At 34.1% G+C, this 15,505-nt stretch overlaps 1 protein-coding gene across 6 annotated transcripts; it reads left to right on the top strand.

The window, feature by feature from the left end:
• Positions 1–5,806: 5,806 nt before the first annotated feature.
• LOC140875524 (uncharacterized) lies at positions 5,807–13,850 on the top strand. Of its 6 annotated transcripts, none has more exons than XR_012148496.1 (5): positions 5,807–6,116; positions 6,195–6,360; positions 6,865–6,957; positions 7,477–7,538; positions 13,466–13,850. XR_012148496.1 is itself a non-coding variant. In XM_073279231.1 (5 exons), the coding sequence occupies exons 2-5, from the start codon at positions 6,444–6,446 to the stop codon at positions 13,645–13,647; spliced, it is 396 nt and encodes a 131-aa protein (XP_073135332.1). In that variant the 5' UTR covers positions 5,807–6,116; positions 6,205–6,443; the 3' UTR covers positions 13,648–13,849. The 6 variants fall into 6 exon arrangements, 2 of the variants coding, with proteins under 2 accessions (XP_073135332.1, XP_073135331.1); XR_012148497.1 differs by having other exon boundaries at positions 7,470–7,538; XR_012148495.1 differs by having other exon boundaries at positions 6,195–6,495.
• Positions 13,851–15,505: the final 1,655 nt, after the last annotated feature.

Here is a 15,505-nt window from a genome sequence, read left to right as displayed (position 1 = left end):
TTAAAAGTTAAATTTATTTATTTTTTTATCTTAGGTTAATGTGAAAAATGGGTGGCTGTTAATTTTTTAAGGTTAATGTGAAAAATGGATGGATGTCATTTAACAAAATATACAAGGATAATATGAGGAAGTAAAAAATTAAAATAAGACATTTCTAATAAAGTAGGGATGGAGCAACTTTTTTTGTAAAAAAAAACATCTTATAAGACGTGAAACAACTTATTTCAAAAACTAATAAACTATTTTTTAAAAAAAATTCCAAAAAAATTTAAAGAGTTTATAAGTTACGTCAAACATCTTCTAGCCAAAATGGATTTCAAATGATTCAAATATTCTAAGGATTTGAAATCCGTTATAATTAACTCAATTATAGTGTAAATACATATAAAAATGAATTTGATTTTTTTTTTTTTTGTAAATTATATAAACAATGAAGATACATTTAAATCCATAGTTTTCAAATCATTTCATCCAAACTCAAACTTTATTTGTATTTTAATTATTTATTCAAACACCCATACTTGCTAATTTTACCATAAATTACATAAAAATAACACGCTGTATATTGCACATGTGGAATAATAGTACTCCTCCAAATATAACCTGGGTTTCCGATTTTTGCATCTAGGAATTGAAGTGTCCATCTGAATAGTAGCGAACTTGAAAAACACGAGATGCCAAAGATGTAGTGTCTGTCAATAATTTCCAGCCTTGCTTAGCCAAGAGAGCTAAATTATATTCGTGGATTTTACGAAAACCCAATCCTCCATCTGTTTTACTCACGCAAGTTTAGGCCAGTTTTTCCATTTTATTCCACCAAAACTTAATTGCTCCAACGTACTATATTCAAAATATAGTTATATCATATTAGTTAGGAATCATAATATTTTTTTCTTATATTTTTTTTCAAGAAAATAGTTTTTCTGGTCCACTAACTTGTTCATTTTTTTGTTTTGGTTAATTAACTTTTTAAAATTTGGTTTTGGCACACTAACTTATAATTTTCAGTTATTTTGGTCCAACTGCTGATGTGGCACCGGAAAATGCTGATATGACATCGAAAAATAATGGTATGGTACCCGAAAATACTGACATGTCAAAAATTAATGGACCAAAACAAACAAAAATAGACAAGTTAGTGGAGAAAAAATATTTTCCTTTTTTTCATGAATTAATTGTAATGGTCAGTTGGGTCAGTCTATGCCAGCACATGGGCACTGCTCATGTGCTGCATCCAGCGGCCACTACCCGAATGGGGTAGTATAGGCAAGACCCCGTTAAGCGGTAGATGAGATCCTAGCATATGGTTAATATCCAAATCATGCATCCAACTATTCGTATTTTTACACATAGACGTAATTAATTATATATTATTGACGTGGCAAATCATGAAACATTAGATCTATCATTGGGGTATTACCCATATGCTAGGTTGAAATCTACCCCGTTAAGCATGCCTATATGTTATATAATTTAGACGGTTATGTATATTGCTGGACTTGGTTACAAATTGAATTAAATTAGGTGAATTTATTTCGAACTAATAAACTCGAGTTCCCTTCATATTCCAAATTAAGCCGATGAGGCCTTAGCCTAATGGCTAAGGCTGAGGCTGAACTGATATTATGTTCGATTCTCGCTGATTGTTGGTAATTTTCTTAATTTATTTAGATAAACTTGAAAGTATTTTAAAATTTCTTTGCTCGAGATAGCATGCTGAAATCTAGTCAGTGTGGACAATTACATTAGATATAAAATTTATTCCCAATTTAAAATGAAAAGATAACGAGATAAGTACCCTATCGAGTTGTACGTACATTTAAATTTATTTAATAATTATCGATAAAGTTTATGATATAAATAAAAATATATTAAAAATTTAAACTTAAAAAAGTGAAAATTTAATATTATTTAATTACATGGATAACAATAAAATATTTAAAAATAAAATAAAAATTTCTAATAATTAATATGGAAAAGTATAAAAAGTTTGGAAAGTCAAATAAAAATTATTTTATTTTTGTCAAATAAGATAATAATAAAAATATATATGATTTCAGTCCAAAACCAACAACTAATATGAGAATAAAACTACAAGCGGCTTTTGGAAAGAAAAAAAAATGAGAAGGAGACTAGTTATTTTCAGTATAAATACAATACCTAGGAACCCTAAAAAAAAAATCTATACAATCTTCTTTCTCCAGCATGATGAAAAAGCCACCAATAGAAGATGATACATCCCATTGTCCTTGTGATATCATACTAAACATACTCTCAAGGCTACCCCTTAAGTCTCTTCTCCGATTGAAAGCCGTCTGTAAATCATGGAAAGCCACCATCGACGACCCGGGATTCGCAAAAATTCATTCCAACCAATCAATTATCTCAAACTCCCAGAGTTTCTACGCCGTAGCAAGATGTCGTGATGATCATAAAACATATGAGTTGATCAAGTTTCAAGGCCAGGAGCCCTACGTGCAATCGGTGGTCCAATTTCCATTGACAGAATTAGATCTTGTGGAGTTTTTATGCTGCTGTGATGGAATACTTCTATTCCTATCCTCTTGTCGCAAAACATGCAAGCTCATGTATATGTTATTTAATCCCTTTACAAGAAATTACTCGACGTTTTATTTTTCCTTGGGGAATTATGCTCGTGTGAGATATGGGCTTTGCTTTGATAAATATGAAGATGATTATAAAGTTATTGCTGTTACATCAACAGGCCGTAAGTACTTAGTTTACTCCATAAAAAAACACACTTTGGCTGAGAGACGGAGCGAATTTGCAAGAACCGTGTATCAACATGGGACTTGTGCCGACGGATTGGTTTATTGGGTGTTTGAGGATAGCTCATGTTGTAAGGAAATAATATGTTTTGATCCGAAAGATAACTTGTTAAAGAAACTGAATGAACCCGCGGATTTGGAGCAAGAAAGTTATAAGGACATTTTCTTGACAAATTTGAGTGGAAATTTATGTTTATATGCACGTGAAAGACAGATGGTTAAGATATGGTTGCTGAAAGGTAAATGTTGGATGAAGTTAGCGACAGTCCGGAACGAAGAATTACACCCAAGGTCGGGGAATTATAGTCCATGGTTTCCTTTTCATATATCACCAATCTGTTTGACAAGCACAAACGAGCTTGTGTTTTACGATGTCTTGTCTCATCGGTGTTGCGCATATTGTCTAGATAAACAACAAATTTTGGAAGATAAGAAGTTTCCAGCTGTGTATAAGATTATTGCACACTCATGTTTGGAGAGTTTAAATTTTCCGGCATAAGGATGCATGGATTATCTTTCCTTAATTTAGATTAACGATTATGATCATCATTTTAGCTAGATCCTTTTGTTTTTATTATAACGATATGATATTATTCATTCTGTTGAAAATATAATTTTAGTTATTATATTATTATTATTATTATTGATGTTAAAGTACAAGTACATACAAATCATTAAATCCCACATACATTTTGCTCCATATAATATAATTTAATATAGTATGATTGTCCATATATATACATGCTCGTTTCAAAATCTTGGAAGAAACATTAAGGCATTGCTGGATCATTAAAGAAATCTCATCTCATAAAAGGAGAGAAATCCATGAGCCATCCAATAGTTCAATTCATCTACATCTCTTGGGAAAAATGGCGCAATAGGAGAAACAACTCGGGTGTAACTCGTTATAACTCGATGCTAGAAAGGTGTTTCCCCATGAAAAGCTATGTATTTGGCTGAGCACTACCCATTATAACTTGATTTTGCTACCCATTATCTCCGCAACCTTTCCATTCCTTGTCCCGGAGCACCATTCTTGATTAGATCTTAATACTTTGCAGCAGGGTTTCAAATACAAATTCCGGTTTACAACTTCCAAGGGGAATTTCAAACCTACAGAAGGGTACTACTCCTCCGTGGGTTGTAATAATGGCCCAAATCATGATTTGTCTGTGTGGCCAAGCTGCAATGGCATCGACCTTCCCCAACCAAGATCGTTTTGGCTACCTGTTATCAAACACATATCCACGTCTTGATTTCAAATATTTTCTTCATCATCAGCAAGTGTTGTTTTCCCAGTTCCTCCCGCGACTCCATAGATCTTCTCCTCCTCCACTACAACTCTCAGGCAACAACTTCTTCAACAATATATTGATCAGATCGCCACCAATGAGGTGTATGTGATTAGTTATGTAAAACAGTCAGTGTTGTATTTGGTGTTACAATATCATAGACAACACAGTGCAGCGAAAATAAATGCATAAATAATACAATAAAAAATTGTGCACGAGTAAAGAATACTTGTGCGGGTGCCTTAAGGCTAAATATCGTTACAAAAGTCTAAATCAGTTTTATAAAGTAATACTAGTGATTTTACGAAAAATCAATAAATCTTAAATTTCTCAACAAGTTGAGAAATCAAACTTACATCCTAAATAAATCAGAGTAAAACAAATAGATGCAACTCCGGTAGCCTAAATTTGAAGAAACAAAAGTAGTAACGATATCTACAAAACTTGGCTTCAAAAACCTTCAACTCTTCGACCGGAATTCTTCAAAGAATGTTTTGTGAGTTGTCGTCTGAAACTCTATTTTTTTTTGTGCGCGGAACTCTTCTTTTATAGATTAAAGTAAGTTGATTTCCATAAATAGCGTCCTACAAGAATAAATGTGCATGGAACTTTTTTCGAGCCGAGCTCGAGCTAAAATTATTTTGTTCGATAATTCGCGAGTCTTAATATTTAATTAATATAATATAATTATATAATAAATATATATATATACACATTTTGAACTTTTTCGAACATTTCAAAATTTTCTTTAACAGCGGGGTGGGGTCATGATAGACATGATTATCCATGGGTTTTTTTATTTTTAATTTTTTTAAAAAAAATTGTATTTCAAAAATAACGTTAAAAAAATAATTTTTGTTCGAGCTCGGCTCGAAAAAATTCGAACATGTTCGATTCGGTTGAGTTCGATAAGTTTAAACATGAATCAAATATTTATCGAGCTGGCTCGAAAAGCTCACAAACATTTTTGATTTGTTACATGCACCCCTATTTTAGAAGAAGACTTATTTTAGTTTAATTAAGTTCTTTTAATTTGTGTTGGTCGCACTAACGAAATTTAACTTAAAAGTTTAAGTTAATATTAAAAATGTAAATAAGTTAGATAAAAAAAAATTTATTGTGTTTGTATTTATCTATTAGTTCTTTAAAAATATTTAATAAAAATAAAATAAATGTTTTTTAAAACTGACAAAAAATATTAAACTCTCTGATTTATACAACCTTTTTTACAAACCCAGTGCAACCGATGTAACTCTCTAGATTGGAGCTCCCAGCAATTCAATCTTATAAACTCTCTGATCAGAAAAATTTTCTGAAAGATTTACAACAACACTTTTACAATGATGTTCACCTATAGAGTAGCACAGATTAATCACTAGATTGAAATAATATCTCGATATAAAATGTGCACACAAGTTGAATTCTTTCAGATAGCTTTTAAACTTGTACGGTGATTTATCAGAAACTCTTGATTATTCTCTGAAAAACTTAAACTCCAAGTATTTATACACCATAAAAATATCAGGTGCAAATATGTCCCAAAATATCCGACGTTGAAGCAGAGTGTGCCACGTGCCTTTGTCTCTTTTCAAAAATAGTACGGTAGCGCAGTGGCTATTTGACTGTAGTAGAATACGGAAACAAACGTTTCATTTATTCGTTTGTTTTCAATCAAATTTCCTCGAGTATAGCAGATAAAATGTTTTGCAGCCTATATTGATTTTCTTGTCTTTTAGTCAAAATTTGATTTGGTCCGGATTGATTTAAGATAAAATGTCTTGGTAGAGCAGTTAAATTTAGAGCACTTTGATCAAATAAACTCTGTTATAAATATTCAGTCTGAAATATAGAGCATTGATATAATACAAATTGTCGTCTGAATGTTTGATGTGAAGAATAGTTTGGAGCTCGGCTACTATTGCTTCCACCACTTGGTTATTTCGGAGAATTGGCTTTCTGGAAGATGAGGATGCCTTTGCGTTTACCCTTCTTTGAAGAAAGTATATGATCTCAGTCAGTTGGCGTCGAAATTAAGGTAGACTGCATAGTCTAAAAATTTGATTGGTCATTTATTATGTCTGGAATTTATTTATTTGACAAGTCAAATCTACAGTTGTTCGCAGATTGACTTTGGAGGAGGTGGATTGGACTTATTGCAGAATTTGGGCTACTTGTGATAACAATAAACTCTTGAATTGATCTGCTTCTGTTCTGGTGCTGCGACCATTTTATCGGACTGGAAATTTTTAATGGTCTCTCTTAGCTTACCAAGTGCAGAAGTAAGAGGATTCTGCATTGAGGAAATTAGTGTTGTTTCTTTGGATTGATCTGCAGTTTGATCTGGTTTAGAAAGAGCATATTGATGAAACTCGGGAATTGTTACTGCATCACTTGTTTTGTTTTCAGAGATTCTGGTAAAGTGATCTTTTAGGTCCTGCTTGGATGAGTGGATTTGGGCTGATTTGGATTTCAAATCCACAGTCCAAATCCACTGCATCTGTTTGGCTACTCATGAATTTGACATCTCAAATATGTTTGATTTGATCGATAGATTTATGCCTTAAAAATTAGGGGATTTGAATCCTTTCTTGTATCAGCTCATTTGAAATCTTCTCCTTTTCGTTTCTACTTCCTGCGGCGCTCTCACCTCAACTGCCCTGAAGCACGATGATGTTTATTATCTTTCTTGGACAAATATTCAATATTTGTGGATTAATCGATTTAGGGTTTTTTTAAGGTTGGGCATTTGTGATCGTTTTTTGTGTTTGCCTGCATGTGAGAAGAAGCTTTCGAAGTAGTAGCGCCGGACAAGTGGAAAGAAGGGGCACGGTCGAAGGTTTTGGCCACGAGAAGAAGCTGCTCTCCAAGAAAAACAGGTTCCATTCCCTTTTCTTGGGCAATTTTTGCTGATTTTTTTGTATAATTGTAACGGGCTATTTTTTTGTATTTGAATTCAGTAAACTAAGGAATTTATTTGTAATTGTTGTGGTGCGTGTATGATCTAGGGGTCTTAGTTTTGATTTCTTGGTTTTTGGATATGGGAAAACTTTGTTTTTTTAGGCAAAGACTTTCGAGGCCCTCTTCTGATATTCATTCAGCAATCACGTTATGCCTTTCTTAAAGTTTAAAGTGTTTTTTTCATTAACTTGTGTATCCTCATATCTAGTTACTTTTAGATTGTTGATGATGTTTTGATGATTCCTTCATCAAACCTAAAAGAACCATTTGAAGGGGTTAGATTTGGTCTACTAATTAGAGTTTTTCCCAAAATTCGGTTGAAACATTTAACAATTCATGATATGTGAACTGAGCAGTAGTACAAATTCATGATTGCAGTATCGAATAGATTAGCATATTTTTTAAACGAAGTAGTACTAATCTGATGCAGTGTCCAGACAGCTTTTTATTACTTCTGATGGTGGAACTATTGCTTTGGATTGGGTGACGAATCTTGAAGGTATCGGTCTCTTGCTTGGTCAACTTTGATTGATGTTGTATGAAGTGTCTGGTTTTCCCAAATGCATATTGTTTGATGAAAGAAAATGTCATTCATTATATTAGATTGAGCTTGTTAGGAATGATTAACCAAAGTCCCACATTGGAAATTTAAGAGAAAGATCATGGATTAATATATGGAATGATATCTCTATTGGTATGAAGCCTTTTGGGTAGGTTCCCAAAAACAAAATCATGAGGGTTTATACCCAAAGTGAACAATATCATACCATTGTGGAGATATCCGAATTTCATTGATCTAACAAGTGGTATCAGAGTCATGGTCTGATCGAACCAATGTGGGTGGAATCCTCGGAATTAAAAACGAAGGAGGTGAGGCTCCCGGTAAGATCCGTGTTAAAGCTCTCGAGGGGTGATGCTCCCGGGAATTCATGTAAGGCGTGTGCTTCAACGCATTGAAGGTGAGTAGGCTCGATTGGAGGGACGGATTGAGGGGAGGCCTGGTGGGACTTCGTTTGAGGGGAGGATTGTTAGGAATGATCAACCAAAGTCCCACATTGGAAATTTAAGAGAAAGATCATGGATTAATATATGGAATGATATCTCCATTGGTATGAGGCCTTTTGGGTGGGTTCCCAAAAAAAAAACCATGAGGGTTTATACCCAAAGTGAACAATATCATACCATTGTGGAGATATCCGGATTTCATTGATCTAACAAGTTTAATCTCCACCTTGGATTTCCTACAAGCCTCTGGCAAGACATATACCAAACTAAGGTGTAACCTTAGTATTTCCAACATTCAACTTATCAAGGCAATGTTGGAACTTTAGGATTGGAATGGGTTTGGTCAACATGTCTGCAGGGTTATATTCAGTTGATATCTTGTGCATATCAATCTTATCCTGCTCCACCAAATCCCTTATAAAATGCAACCTGATATCTATGTGCTTAGTTCTTTCATGATGCATGGGATTCTTGGTTAAGTGCAAGGCACTTTGGCTGTCAGTGTAAACTTTAACACTGATACTTCTTCTCATGAGTTCTGTTAAGATACCCTTAAGCCAAATGCCTTCCTTTGCAGCTTCTGTAATGGCGACATATTCTGCCTCTGTGGTAGATAGAGCTACTATGGCTTGTAATGTTGCCTTCCAGCTTACCACACATCCATTGAACATGAAGGTATAACCACTTATTGATCTTCTTCTATCAATATCAGCAGCATAGTCAGCATCTACATAGCCGATCAATCCTTCTTCAGTGTTATGTAAACCATCATATACCAAACCAGTAGACACAGTGGCTTTAATGTATCTTAGGATCCATTTAACAACGTTCCAATGTTCTTTCCCAGGTTTGCTCATAAATCTGCTTACTAGGCTAATGGCATATGCTATATCCGGTCTTGTACAAACCATAGCATACATTAAGCTCCCTGTGGCATTTGAATATGGTACTCTTTCCATGTAAGATTGCTCTTCAGCCCCTTTTGGACACTGATCTGTAGATAGTTTGAAGTGTGTTGCCAAAGGTGTTGAAACATTTTTGAACTCATTCATCCCAAACTTAGTTACAACCTTTTTTAGGTAATCTGTCTGAGAAACATACATCAACTTCTTACTTCTGTCCCGGGTGATTTGCATACCAAGTATCCTTCTAGCTGAGCCTAGGTCCTTCATCTCGAATTCTGCTTTAAGCTTGTCCTTAAGCTTAACTATTTCTGTCATACTCTTACACGCAATTAGCATGTCATCAACATAGAGTAATAAGTAGATGGTGCAATCAGCAGAATTCGATTTGTGGTACACACAACTGTCATATTTGCTTCTTTCGAAGGAATTTCTGATCATGAAACTATCAAAAAGTTTGTACCATTGTCTTGAGGATTGTTTCAAACCATATAATGATTTCTGAAGCAAGCATACTTTGTCTTCATGGCCTGGTTCCTCATATCCTTCTGGTTGCCTCATGAAAATAACTTCATCTATGTTGCCATGTAGAAAAGCAGTCCTTACATCCATCTGTTCCAATTCCAAATCCATGTATGCCGTTAAAGCCAACAGAATTCTGATGGATGTATGCTTGACAACTGGTGAGAAAACTTCATTATAATCTATGCCCTCTCTTTGTGTAAAACCTTTGGCTACCAATCTAGCCTTGAACTTGGGATTTTCAGTTCCTGGAATGCCTTCTTTTACCTTGAAAATCCATTTGCTACCTACTATCTTTCTGTTTTTAGGCAGCTCCACCAACTTCCAAGTATCATTCCTTTTGAGTGAATTAATCTCCTCAAGCATAGCTTCTCTCCACCTTTCCTTTTGTGGACTGTTAATTGCTTCTTTATAGCTGACTGGCTCATCTAAGTTCAAGGTTTCTGATACACTCAAGGCATAAGATATAAGATCTGCATAACCATATCTCTCAGGTGGTTTGATGATCTTCTTTGCTCTGTCCTTCACGAGGGTATAATCCCTCAAATATGACTCATCCTGTTTTTCAAGTGATTCTTGATCCTCCAAGCTTCCGGGCTGTAGTATAGGTTCAAGATACTCTCCTTTATCTGACTCCACCATGATATGATCATTACTGTCACTGTCATTATCCATGACTGTCTTTCTTTCTAGAGGCATATCGTTTAACAAGTCATCTTCATTGAAAGTAACATCCCTGCTTATCACTGCCTTACCAAGTCCACCTTCAGAAATCCAAACTCTATATCCTTTAGTTCCTTCCAGATATCCAAGGAAAATGGATTTCTTTGCTCTTGGTGATAGCTTACCTTCATTTTCATGTATATAGGTTGTACAACCAAAAAATCTAAGAGTTTGGTAATCTACTGGTTTCCCTGACCACACCTCAATTGGTGTTTTGAAGTCCAAAGAAGCTGAAGGACATCTGTTTATCAAGTGACATGCTGTACTAGCAGCTTCTCCCCAGAAACTTTTCCCAAGTTTTGCATTGGAGAGCATGCACCTGACTCTTTCCAATATAGTCCTGTTCATTCTTTCAGCAAGTCCATTTTGCTGTGGAGTGTACCTTACAGTGAAATGCCTTGCTATGCCTGCCCCTTTGCATAATGCATTGAATTCTTGATTCAGATATTCCAAGCCATTATCTGTTCTCAACCTTTTAATCTTTTTGCCCGTCTGATTTTCAATCAGTGTCTTCCAATCAATGAACTTTTGCAAAGCCTCATTCTTGTGCTTCATAGTATATAACCATACTCTCCTAGAGTAATCATCTATGAAGGTTATAAAATATCTCGAGCCACCGTGTGTTTGGGTTTTGGCAGGCCCCCATACATCAGAGTGTATATAATCCAAGGTGCCCTTAGTTATGTGTTCTGCTCTCTTAAACTTGACCCTTGTCTGTTTTCCCAACACAATGCTCACAGAAATCAAGCTTGCTTATCTGATCTTTACCAAAAGCCCCTTGTTTGTTTAACTCAGCCATCCCTTTATCACTGACATGTCCCAATCTTATATGCCACAACTTGGTTCTGTCTTTGTCTTCTGCACTTAGGGCACTTTGGTCAGTGCATGTCTTGCCCTCCAGTACATAAAGACCATTGTTTCTGGATCCTTTCATAATGTGCATCACTCCCTTTGTGATGCTTAGTATCCCATTTTTGTCTTTGAATTCATATCCAAGTTGATCCAGCATTCCAAGGGATATGAGATTTCTCTTTAGATCTGTGACAAATCTAACTTCATATAGAGTTCTAATCACACCATTGCTTAACTTGAGTTTGACAGATCCAATGCATTCTATTTTACATGCCAAATTATTTCCCATCAAGACTTTCCCACCATTAGTCTTGGTAAAGGCACTGAACCACTCCCTGCATGGAGTCATATGGAATGAGCAACCAGAATCTAAGATCCATTCTTGTTCAGGCTTGTCAGTGCTTACTAATAGAACATCAGCACTCACATAGCCATCTTCTTCCAATGCTACATCTCCTGAACTTGACTCCTTTCCGTTGTGTTTCTTGTTCCATTCTGGGCAATCCTTTTTGAAGTGTCCTTCCTTATTGCAATTATAACATCTTCTTTTAAACTTGGTTCTTGACTTCGATCGAGATTTGTACTTTGGCTTAAAATCTCTCTTCTCTGATCTTCCCCTGACATACAATCCTTCACTCTGATCACTGCCTTGAATTCCAGCCTTCTTATTCAACTCTTTTGACATCAAGGCTGAATGTACTTCCTCCAAAGTCAGTGTTTCTTTACCATATATCATGGTATCCCTCAGATTGTCATAGACATCAGGAAGAGAACCTAGCAGCAACAAAGCTTGATCTTCATCCTCTACTTTAATCTCTATATTCTCAAGATCCAAAATGATTTTATTGCATCAATGTGATCTTCAATAGACTTACCATTCGGCATCTTGAATGTATACAGCTTTTGTTTGAGAAAAAGCCTATTCGCCAGAGATTTTGTCATGTAGAGGTGTTCGAGTTTCAACCAAATTGCAGCAGCAGTAGTCTCCTTAGAGATTTCACGCAATACCTTATCTCCAAGACTCAAGATCAGGGCACTATGAGCTTTCGCAAGGATTTCTTTCTTGTCAATCCCTTTGATCTTCTCAGGCATGTTGTCATCACCCAGGAGTGCATCTTCTACTCCATTTTGGACCAACATTGCTCTTATTTTCAGTCTCCATAAACTGAAATCGTTCTTTCCCGTGAATTTTTTGATGTCGAATCAAGTGGTTCCCATCTTCAAACCAAGCTTTGATACCAGTTTGTTGGGTTTCTAATAGACTCGTGATTGATTAGAACACCCAGAAAGATCACAAAATACAAAGAACGTAATCCAGAAATGAAAGATGAGCAATCAAATGAAAAAGAACACCAAGAAATATAGAGGTTCGGATTAAATCCTACATCCACTTCTGCCTTGCCCAAGGCTCAATCCCTTTGATGATTCGTAAGTGGTTCGGATTAAATCCTACATCCACTTCTGCCTTGCCCAAGGCTCAATCCCCTTGATGATTCGTAAGAGTTTTACAATCTGAAAAATGTATCAAGAACTCCCGAAGAGTTTACAATGATCTCACTTCAATATACACAAATGGAAAACCAACTCTTAATCAACTCACAACAGCATGGAAGAATAACTCTCCAATCTATCTCTCTCGGTAGTCATGCATGTGTATATATATTGCATGCACAAGCTTTGATAACCAACTTCCCTAACTGCTGCAATAGAGCCGTTTGATTAGTTACATCAGCTGTAATCCTCTGCGCCAGAACATTGATCCCATCGTGCAACTTAGTGTATGATCCAATCAATATCTTGATAGGTAATGCAACTTCACAGAGCTCATATGAGCTTAAACTCTATTCACAAAAGGATTTAAAATTAACTTGTGATTTCTGGTGTACTGTTGAAACTTACAAGTTTCTTACTACTCGTGTATTGATTATTAGGATGTAATATAGATATCCAGAAGAGTACATGTGAAAAGTCTATCCTAGACGGCTACATCAAGCATTGACCTTTGGTTTAACCTTATTAGTTTTCTCTAACAGACAGAACAAAGATTTATTTAAATCTGGACATTGGCATTGATGTAATTTCTCAAAGTTTAGTTCATCATAATCTCCTTGTTTTAGATGATTCAACTTTCAAGATAAGGACCTTCGGTCTAATCTAGTGTACTTTTATCAGACTTCAGGTGACCATATTGTTACCTACAATTGACTTCAGTGGTTTTATGTACTTGATCAATTAATATGCTGCATCAGACTTTAAAGACGCTATTTGATATATTGGGTACCTTTTTTATTCTACGACTGCCCGGATTTCAGAAAATTACTTCTAGGCTGATTATTATATCTAGTTGAGATAGGAATATCATGTTTATGCATCAACACTATTTTATTTTATTATCAACGTTTATATTGTATTTTAAATTTAGGATCAATGGATATTGTTGAAAAAGATGTACAGATGGGAAGAAAACGTTCACAAGATGAATTCGAAAAGAACGATGAAGAGACAGAAATAATTATTTTATTGGTAAATTTTTTCATTGGAATTGTTGGAACTTGGCAGTTGGCATTGTCAAAGATATATTATCAAAGATCTATCAACGAATGATAATATAAGGGCTTATCAAAGGTCAATTTGGATGAAATGTTTAAGTCATGAACCTACTTGTATGAGCCAGTTGCGTATAAACATTAGAGGATTTAATAGGTTGTGTCATATATTGTGTTGTGAAGGAAATTTAAATGTTACAAAAAAATGTAACATTAGAAGAAATTGTGGCATCTTTTTTACATGTTATAGGGCATGATCATAAAAAAACATAGTACTATTAAAGCCGTATTTGGACGCTCTGGAGAAACTATTAGTAGACAATTTCATATAGTTTTGCGGGCGGTTTAGAAAATAGTAAAGCTTTATATTAAGCAACAATCAAGTGGAATACGTCACGAAAGAGATCTTGACAAGTGGAAATGGTTTCCAGTAAATTTCAAATTAATTACAAATATTTTATGTATTTTGCCATATTTCTTTGAACTGATCCCTCTCAACAAAAAATATTTCTTGTGTCACTAGCATGATGAAAAAGGAACTGTCAACGAATTTGATTGATTTATGTTGAAACTCAGGTATTTGATGGATCTAGTTTTTTTACTTTATGAAGTTTAATTATAATAAAATATATATTTGTTTTTTAGAAAAAATATACAATATTTTTTTAAAAAAGTTTTTATATGTAAATTTAGTATTTATCACAATTTAAATAAAGAAAATGTAAATTTATATCATTTTAAATTGGACAAGATATAATTATTTATAACTTGGTTCTTATGTTGTTTATGGATTCATAAAACATAAATCAAGTTATTATGGGTTAAATCAGTAGGTTAAATCACAGGTTCAAATATTTGATTAAAAGTTCTCTTTCAGCTCTTTAGCCGTTTTAGCCGTGTGAAAAAGTTTAGGCGTTTCCAAGAGATTTTTTGAGAACTGATAATCAAACTATTTGGTAATATCCTATGTATGATTTTGTAATATCCTACACTTATTTGTAATATCCTATAATAACAATCTCTATGTTTTCCTGGTTTCAGAATGGTATCAGAGTCATGGTGGTAAATAATGTATTGTTAAGTGATTGATTTAGTACAAAAGTTTCATAGAAATGAATATTTCTAAGATCAATAATGATACTGTTCAAAACAGTATGATTGAAGAATATGATATTTCAGATAATTTGGATTTATTGAATAAATGGACTATTCCTAAAGTAGAACCTAAACTGGTTTATAAATTAGGAACTTTTGAAAGATTAGGTTTAAAAGAATTAGTAAAAACTACTGGAGAATCTATTCATCTCCATTGAAATGAGATGATAATTGGTCTGTTAAACAAAAATGATATTTTACCTTTTCAAAAAACTTATAAGTTTTTACATATTGGTTTAGTGCAAATTGCTTTTAAACCTCTTACTTTAGAAGGACTACCAGAAAACTTTTTAGCAGCTTTACGAGATGGTAGAAATTTAAATTGGAAACAATCCCTTATGAGAATTATTCAGTCTAGTCTGGCTCATGGACCAGTTTATTTTGATGTTTATCCAAATCTTTTTTTATCTTTATCTGATATAAATATTCTTGATGCTTTAACATTAAATGCTAAAACTCATGGTTATAATTATATTCCTGGAACATAAGTTATATGTATCTGTTATAGAATATATTTTAAATCTTTATTTACCTTGAATCCTATGTTTAAAAGAGTAGATAAAGATTTGAATGAAACAATTTTTATAGAGACCAATTTCAGTAGATCTAAGATCACTACTCGTAGATCTATAAAATGGAAAGAAATTATATTTTTTGAAAATTGGATAATTGAAAAAGTTGTTCCTAGAAATCCTATAATAAATAGTTATTTACAAAAATATTGTTCAGAATAATGAAGGATCTATAGAAATACAGTTTCA

The sequence above is a fragment of the Henckelia pumila genome, chromosome 1 (assembly GCF_033568475.1).
Source record: "Henckelia pumila isolate YLH828 chromosome 1, ASM3356847v2, whole genome shotgun sequence".
In the NCBI taxonomy this organism is placed as follows: domain Eukaryota; kingdom Viridiplantae; phylum Streptophyta; class Magnoliopsida; order Lamiales; family Gesneriaceae; genus Henckelia; species Henckelia pumila.
This window is presented reverse-complemented; position numbering and strand designations above follow the sequence as displayed.

Bases quoted from the DNA above. Each gene is read 5' to 3' on its own strand.
- LOC140875524 (XM_073279231.1), top strand. From the start codon at position 6,444: ATGAAACTCGGGAATTGTTACTGCATCACTTGTTTTGTTTTCAGAGAT. The intron at 6,958-7,469 runs GTTCCATTCCCT...AATCTGATGCAG, and splicing joins CTGCTCTCCAAGAAAAACAG to TGTCCAGACAGCTTTTTATT. The intron at 7,539-13,465 runs GTATCGGTCTCT...TTTTAAATTTAG, and splicing joins TTGGGTGACGAATCTTGAAG to GATCAATGGATATTGTTGAA.